At 36.8% G+C, this 9,306-nt stretch overlaps 1 protein-coding gene across 3 annotated transcripts in view; it reads left to right on the forward strand.

Annotated features, from left to right (window-relative positions):
* Positions 1–1,932: 1,932 nt before the first annotated feature.
* Positions 1,933–9,306, forward strand: part of LOC110320736 (arylacetamide deacetylase-like 2) — a 36,559-nt gene continuing 29,185 nt past the window's right edge. For all 3 annotated transcript variants that reach the window (XM_021196869.1, XM_021196871.1, XM_021196870.1), the window contains exon 1: positions 1,933–2,070. In XM_021196869.1, coding sequence (XP_021052528.1) covers positions 1,933–2,070 — 138 coding nt within the window. The remainder of the gene's footprint in view (positions 2,071–9,306) is intronic.

Here is a 9,306-nt window from a genome sequence, read left to right on the forward strand (position 1 = left end):
ATGTGATCCTGTCTATTTCAAGAAGCAATTGAGAAATTCTCAGATGGCCTCCCCTTTTACCCTCTAAGGTTTGTCTTTTGTGCCTAAGTGGAAAAAACTCCTTGGTTTAAGGAATCACATGATTGGTTAGGCTAACTAATCTAGCCATTTCATCTGAAGGCTATTTGTTGAAAACTTCATTGCATCTACAAAATTTCTTCACAGAGTTCTAAGCTCATTGATTGATTGACTGTTAGATAGTGTGTATCTCCCAGTAGCTGGGAACCTTGATATTTTTACTTAGTATCACCTTGGAATTTTTCTTACTACAAGAATTTTAACATTGTTCAGCAGTAGTGAGTTTGTTTGGGATTTATTCCTCTGTGTTTATAGGGCTTGTAGTTCACTGAGATATTGGATTGTGGGTTGCTTTCTCAGTTTGGACCTAGCTCACCCTCTATCTCTTCCACCAAAGTAGCTCCGCTCCCCCCCCCCCCCAACTAGTTCTGTCTTGTGATTGTGAGAGTCAACCAGACACACATTAAACCAATCCATGAAAACAATTCTTAGGTTTTGTTACTTTTTACATTTATAATTTTCTCTGATTCTGTTTCTATAACTTTTACTAGCATGCCCTTCATGTTTATGTTTTTACTAAAACCATCAAAAGAATCAATTTTATAGTTTCTTGACATTCTTTCCTATAAAGAAAAAATGTGATTTCAGAAGCTAGACAGTGTAAAACCTTTTTAAAAAAAAATTCTTTCTTACTGATTAGAATTTTGACTTTGAAAATTTGAGGGTAAACAGAGCTAACCTGACTGGACGAGAAGGGGAAGAAGCATAAGGTCCACTGGATTTCATGTGAGTTCTATACGCTTCAGAGGAGACAGGGTAGGAAGAACATTCAAAATTAACTTAATGTTTTAAATATTGAGTTGATGCTTCTAGGATGTACATGTGGGACTGTTCCGTTCAGCTTCTTTGCAGCATCCCTAATTTTCTATCATTTATAGTCCGTACATTTTTAGTTCCCCAAATTGGAGAATGACTTTTGACCCTGATGTTCCAGTGTTCAGATGGACAACAAAGCAGGGTTGCATTATGATTGCAACATGAGAGGAGTAATAGTGCCAGGGAAGGTTTCTGTCCCACAAGTTAATGAGAAAGGTGGCAGAGCCCTCACTTGAGGTAGGTGGTCTATGGAAGTGCCGGTAGAACATGGTTAATAGAAAAAAGAGAAGACTTTTTTCAGAACAGACAATGCCAAGTTATACTCAATTTTTAAAAATTTTCATCTAATCTGAATATATGGACTAACAGGGTACAAGTATTTGTTTAATCAAAGTGTAGTTTGTCTATGATTGTACAAGTAACTATATGAACCTACAAGCTTTATGTTTAGTATTTGGTGAGCTGCAAACAATTTTAAGCATTAGACGAATTGGTTTGTAAGTTGGAAAAGAGTGGTTATTCTATTTCATTGAAAGTTTCTAAATGACCTGTGTTGTGGGCGTTAGCCTTAAGGTTGATCAAATGTTATCTCACACTTTATCTTGTCTTAATACTGTTGCCACTACTCTTTGCAAATGGAGATAGAACAAAGGTATTTCTTGGTCTTTTTTTTCATGTGCCCTAATTAGGTTCCTAAATGTTTCTGCTCTTCTGGTGTTCTGTGGTGAAATAGAAACTCACTGCTCTCATAAGGGATTTCCTTTTTTGCCACTGCTGCAGACTTTATCTGACATTTTGTAGTAAATTCTGTTCCACAAAGCATCACAGTTGCATAACCAGTTTCAACAATGGCTTGATCTTAGAACTCAATTGCAAGTCACTATTACTAATGCCATCACTGTACCTCACATGGTTTACCTACCTTTGTCTTACTGCTCCATAGCATATATATGGTATGACTTTCAATATCAACACACTCAAATCTGCAGGAGATTTATCATGGGATACAAGACTCTGTGCTTTGGATTCTTTTGTATTTTGTTTGCTTATTGTATTTATTTACCTGTTCCAGAAGATGTTGAAGAACCCTGGAAAGTGAGAATCATCAGTGCTATTATAAAAATGACTTCATTTATGGTAATATTTTTTTTTACTGGGGAATTGGGATGCCATATTATAAGTATATTTGAAACTTCTTTTATTTCAATATGTTTGAAAGAGATTTAAGTTTCCTTTATGATATATAAACCAGACAGTCGTAGTTTTCATTTAATCACTAACATGCTCTCTGATTGTCTACAGTGGAGGGATACACAGAGCTTGCTAAAGACTAAATGTTGTGATATATCAACATCAGTATAAGAGAAATAGTATTGTCTAAAAGGAATATTTTGGAATTATTGAGAAGTCTGGATGTGATGCTTTTGACAGTATCTAGACTCACACATTCTTTGTAACCTCACATATTATGCCCATCAATTTAAAATTTTGGTGAATTTAATCACTTATTATTTTAGCTATTTTTTTTCTTTTAAAGTATTTCACAGATTTATCTTCTTTGTAATACTGAGACCTCAAATTAAATTTTCATTTACATTCATTTGTCCATATTAACTGGGTGATCAGTTTTCCCTGTGATGATAATTTCATTACAAGTTAATACAATGCATATATTTATAATTAGATAAAATGTTTTAATATCATGCAGAAGTGATAGTATATTTATCTAGTTTTCTCAGATCTCTTTACTGCATTTATTTGTGGAAGACAATTGACTCTCCCTCCTGGATTTGCAGTAGTCTCTTGTGATATCCTTTCCACATAATCTGCTGGAGAGCTGCACTGTGTACTCACAAGTAGAATAGATTAATTTTTAAGTTGAAGTGCATAGTTCGACACTCCTTGACAAGTCTCAAAGACCCTGGCTCAAAAGCCACTTTGTGAGATTTACTGATGCTCTTACCTCCCTTGATTCTTACTTACTGCAATTCAGACTTCTTCTTCTTCTTCTTCTTCTTCTTCTTCTTCTTCTTCTTCTTCTTCTTCTTCTTCTTCTTCTTCTTCTTCTTCTTCTTCTTTCTTCTTCTTCGTTTTAATGGAGTGATATATTTGAACACAAGTCTATACCAGATTTGAACAGAGAACACACCAAGTTACTTTTAACCAACTTATGCTTTTGTCTGGAAGCTGTATGAATACAGAGATAAGAGGAAGCTTAAACAGAAGATAGTGAGAACAATAAATAACAGAGATAAAAGGAGTGTGGCAAAGGAGGACAGTGGTACCTAAGCCCTGCTGAGGAATTGCTACCAGCGTTTCTATCTAGACATCTAACACATCTTGTTCTCAGAGTCCAGGGTTCTCTGGGTCATCCTGGGGTGTGTTTCATTTCTACTAAATAATGTTTCACTTTGTGTACTGGACAAGAGAAGAAGAGTTGGATGAGCCAATGCCTTTCAGTAGAGAAACCGTTGCATCTTTTTAGAATTTCTCATGAATCTAACTTTTACAATGGCTAAAACGTCTTTATCAATTGGGATGTATTCTGAAAACACACAATTGTTGACTTTTATTTTCTTAAGGTTCAAAGTATAATGACATATGGAAATATATATGCCTTTGCTTACTACATGTATATAGGAAAATATGAGTTCTTAAAATGGTCATCATAGTGACTAAGAAACTCCCACTGGATTTCAATAGATATACATTTTGCCATTGCCATGACTGAGTTATAATAGCCCAGATGGTTTCCATAAAGGTATATTTCAAACCCATTTCATGAAATAGTAATTAATATATTTGACCAAATAACATAAAAAAGTAGTCAGCAGTAATTCTTTCAAATTATACACAGTATAAGACAAAAGCACATAAATCTTATTTTTAAAATTTTTATTTATTAAAATTTCACCATTAATTTATTTATTCACTTTACATCTGGACCACAGCTACCCCTCTCCTCCCCTCCCCTGTGGCACACCCCTGTCCCCATCCTCCCTTTCCTTCTCCTTTGAGAAGGGCAGGCCCCTGCTGGGTTCAACCCACCCTGGCATTTCAAGCACTGCAAGACCTGGCACATCCTCTCCCACTGAGACCAGACAAGGCAGCCCAGTTAGCAGAATGCAATCCATAGGCAGGCTACAGATTCAGAGAAAACCCCTGCTCCAGTTGAAAGATCATAGACTTTGGATTGGCATTTCCTTGATGATTAAGAATGCTTTACCAATCCTAAATCTGATAGAGGACTAATATCCAATTTATACGAAGAGTTTAGGAAGCTGGACTCCAGAAATTCAAATAACCCCATTACAAATGGGGTACAGAGCTAAACAAAGAATTCTCAACTGGGGAATACCGAATGGCTGAGAAACACCTGAAAAAATGTTCAACATCCTTAGTCATCAGGGAAACGCAAATCAAAACAACCCTGAGATTCCATCTCACACCAGTCAGAATGGCTAAGATTAAAAATTCAGGTGACAGCAGATGCTGGCGAGGTTGTGGAGAAAGAGGAACACTCCTCCATTGCTGGTGGGATTGCAAGCTTATACAACCACTCTGGAAATCAGTCTGGCAGTTTCTCAGAAAATTAGACATAGTATTACCAGAGGACACAACAATACCTCTTCTGGGCATATACTCAGAAGATCAACCAACTGGTAATAAGGACACATGCTCCACTATGTTTGTAGCAGCCTTATTTATAATAGCCAGAAGCTGGAAAGAACACAGATGTCCCTCAGTAGAGGAATGGATACAGAAAGTGTGGTACATTTACACAATGGAGTTCTACTCAGCTATTAAAACCAATGAATTTATGAAATTCTTGTGCAAATGGATGTATCTGGAGGATACCATCCTTAGTGAGATAACCCAATCACAAAAGAAGTCACTAGATATTCACTCACTGATAAGTAGATATTAGCCCAGAAACTTAGAATACCCAAGATACATCTTGCAAAACACAAGAAAACCAAGAAGGATGACCATTTTGTGGATAATTAATTCCTCCTTAGAATAAGGAACAAAATACCCATGAAAGGATATAGGTACAGAGACAAAATTTAGAGCTAAGATGAAAGGATGGATTATCCAGAGACTACCCCATCCGGGAGTCCATCCCATCATCAGCCACCAAACCCAGATACTAATGCACATGCCAGCAAGATTCTGCTGAATGGACCCTGATATAGCTGCCTCTTGTGAGGCTATGCCAGTGCCTGGCAAACACAGAGGTGGATGCTCACAGTCAGCTATTGGATGGAACACAGGGCCCCCAATGGAGGAGCTAGAGAATGTGCCCAAGGAGCTGAAGGGGGCTGCAACCCTGTAGGTGCAACAACAATATGAACTAACCAGTACCCCCTGAGCTCTAGTCTCTAGCTGATTATGTAGCAGAAGATGGCCTAATCAGACATCATTGGGAAGAGAGGCNNCTTGGTCTTGCAANCTTTATATGACCCAGCACAGGGGAATGCCAGGGCCAAGTAGTGGGAGTGGGTGGGTAGGATAGCAGGGGGCAGGGGGAGGGTATAAGGAACTTTCAGGATAGCATTTGAAATGTAAATAAAGAAAATATCTAATAAAAAAATTGAATACCAAATACCAAATTAAAAAAAAAAAAGAATGTTGACATTTCTTTAAGTTGTCCTTGGCTATTAGAGATTCGTCTGTGAGAATTCTTTCTTTAGGTCTGTATCCCATTTTTAAATTGGATTATTTAGGGTTTTGGTGTTTAAATTTTGAGTTCTTTATATATTTTGGGTATTAGCCTGCAGTCAGATAAAGGATTGGTGAAGATGTAGGCTGCCATCTTGACCTATTTACTCTGTCCTTTGCCTTAAAGAAGTTTTTCAATTTCATGGGGTCCCATTTATTAACTGTTCAGCTTAGTGCCTGAACTAATGGTGTTCTGTTCAGCAAGTTGTTTACCAATGTGTTTAAGGATATTCCTCACTTTTTCTTCCGTTAGATATAGTGTATCCAGTTTAATGCTGAGGTCTTTGATATACTTGGTCTTGAGTTTTGTGCAAGGTGATAAATAAGGATCTATTTGTATTTTTCTACATGTAGACATACAGTTAGACAACCACATCTTGTTGAAGATCCTTCCTTTTATCCATTGTGTAGTTTCTGTTTCTTTCTGCCCACAGGTGTATGGATTTATTTCTGGGTCTTTGATTAGATTCCTTTGATAAACCCATCAGTTTTTGTACCAATACCACACAGTTTTTATTATTATTGCTCTGTAGTACGGCTTGAAATCAGGAATGCTGACACCTTCAGAAGTTCTTTTATTTTACAGGTTGCTTTAGTTATCCTTGGTTTTTCTGCTTTCTCATACAAATTTGAGAATTGTTCTTTCAAGTTCTATAAAGAGTCATGTTGGAATTTTGATGGGAATTGCATTGAATATGTAGATTGTTTTTTGCAACTAGCAATTTTTGCTATGTTAGTCCTACTGATCCATGAGAATGGGAGATAATTACATTTTCTTTCTTCAGAGACAAGACTTCAGTTCTTATCATATAGATCTTTCACTTTCTTGGTTGAAGTTACACCAGGATATTTTATATTAACTGTGGTGATTGTGAATGGTGTTATTTTCCTGTTTTCTTTTTCAGCTTGTTTATCATTTGTATAAAGGAGGGCTATTGGTTTTGTTGTTGTTTTTGTTTGTTTGTTTTTAAGTTTTGTATCCAGTCACTTTATTTAGGGTGTTTATCAGCTGAAGGAATTCTCTGTTAGAATATTTGGGGTCACTTACATATACTATCTTATCATCTGTGAATAGCAATAATTTGACTTCTTACTTTCTAATGTGTATCCCCTTGATTTCTGCTGTGTGTAGCTTTTGTTACCCTGCCTAAATTTTGGGAACAGACTTTGCTCCCAGCTCCCACCCACATTCCCTTAAATTCACAGATAAAAACAGACTCACACATAGGTGTCAATTTCAACTTATCTTTTTGGCACAATTGCTGGGTGCTATTTATCTCCAGCCCGGAGAAGCATGTCCTTATCAATACTCTTAGCTCAGTGTCTCTCTACCTGCTCTTAACTTTAGTTCCTCAGTTACATCTAGGCCCAGCTAACACTATCAACCACCAGCCTGTAGGAGCAGCCTGTGGCCACTTCGTCCAAGCTTTCACATGGCTGGTCACCTTTTCTCCCTCAGAAGCATGGCAAATTCTCTCTCTCTCATGGCTTCTTTACTGATAGATCAAGTACCAATTGGGGAACAGGACCTTAGCATCAGCAACACCCTTTTAGTTGTCTTCTTGCTCTAGCTAGAACTTCAAGTACTATATTGAATATAGAGAGAGAAAGAGTGGACAACCCTTTATGTCCCTGATTTTAGTGGAATTCCTTCAAGTTTCTCTCCATTTAGTTTGATGTTGGCTTTAACTTGCTTGTTATTGCTCTGATTATGCTTAGGTATATGCCTTGTATACCTTATCTCTATTACTACTTTTAACATGAAGGGGTGTTGGACTTTGTCAAAGGCTTTTTCAGCATCTAAGATAGAACAAAAACTGTCACATTAAAGTTGGGCAAGTCAAGCCACCAAAAAGAAAAATGTACAAGGGAAGACACAACTATCGGAAACCTACTCATTTGTACACTCATGAATTTCATGAAAAATGAAATAAAAAACCTAAAGTAGAAGCCAACACACACACACACACACACACACACACACACACACACACACACACACAACCTGGTACAGAACTCTAAAAGTCCTGTGCTTGCTGCTACAATCTCTGACTCTGTGAGTTTATATGAGGTTTGCTCACATTGTGATAGACAGCCTTTTTTTCTTGGCATCCTGGATCCCATAAAGTTCACACACTCTTTCTGCCCCCTCCTATGCAATGGTCCCTGAGCTCTGAGGGGAGGGATTTTATGGAGACATACCATTTAGGCTAACTATTCAAAATACTCTCATGCTCTGTGTAATGTTTGGCTATGAGTCTTCAGCAATGGTCTCTTTCTGTGAGTTTATGGAGAGCAACCTGTAGTCTTGAAAACAGCCTGAGTTGTTTGAGGATTCCCATGACACCCCTTTGGCCAACAACTTAACTTGATGCAATCCAAATACAATACTTATATTTTGTTTGATAACAAGAGCCAATCAGTCTGTACTGTGTCTCTTCCATTATTTGGCAATTTCATTAAGGTCACCTTCAAATATGTATATATTTTAATAAGTTTCTACTGTATTAGATTTCTGCACTGTCCCTCAAATGATAACTTTAGCTGTCTCTGTCACTTGATCCTCCCATCTCAGACCCCTCATCCATCCATAGTTATCTATTTTATTTCTCATTCATAAGGATATACATCTGTTTTCTTTAATCCCTTACTTTGAACCTATCCTCTGTGGTTTCATAGACTGGACCATAGCTTGGATATCATTATTTACAAGTGAATATGCACAAATATTCACAATACATACCATGCTCTTCTTTCTGTTTATGGGTTACCAAATTTAAGAGGTTATTTTCCTAGTTCCATTCATTTGCCTGCAAATTTCATGATATCATTTTTTTCTGAATATTACTCTATTGTGTAAATGTATTACAGTTTCTCTATCCATTCTTCTGTTACAGGGTATCTAGGTTGCTATAAATTTCCATCTATTATGAAGAAAGCCAAAGTGAACATGGTTGAGCAGGGGTCTCTATGGTCGGATGAAACATCCTTTTGCTATATACCCCAAAGTGGTACAGCTAAATCTTGAGGTAGTTCAATTCCCATCTTCCTGAGGAACCACTACACTGATTTCTGTACTGTCTGTACAAGTTTGTTCTTCTACCAGCAATGTATATATGCTTCTCTTACTCTGCACCCTTGTCAGAACAAGTTGTCACTTCTTGATCTTAGCTATTCTGACAAAATTTCAATGTAGTTTTGATTTGGATTTCTGTCACAGCTAAAGATATTATACATTTCTTTAAGTGTTTTTCAGACATTTGAATTTTCACTGTATTTTATCATAGAAGTCTTCACCTTGCTTACAGAGGGAAGCTGCATCATATTTTTACATTTTTGAGGCTACTGTGAAAAGTTTTATTTCCCTGATTTCTTTCTCAGTCCATTCATCATTTGTATATGGAAGGTCTGCTGATTTTTATAAGTTAATTTTATATCCAGCCACTTTGCTGAAAGTGTTTAGTAGTTGTAGTTCCCCAGGGTAACTCTTAGAATCATTTATGCATACTATCATAGTTTTCAAAATAACCATACTTTGATGATTTTCTTTCTAATGTATACCCCCTTGATCTCCTTCATTTGTGTTATTGCTCTAGCAAAGACTTCAAGTACTGTATTTTATTGATATGGAGAAAGAGAGAGAGAGAGAGA

This window comes from Mus pahari, chromosome 4 (genome assembly GCF_900095145.1).
Source record: "Mus pahari chromosome 4, PAHARI_EIJ_v1.1, whole genome shotgun sequence".
Classification (NCBI taxonomy): Eukaryota; Metazoa; Chordata; class Mammalia; order Rodentia; family Muridae; genus Mus; species Mus pahari.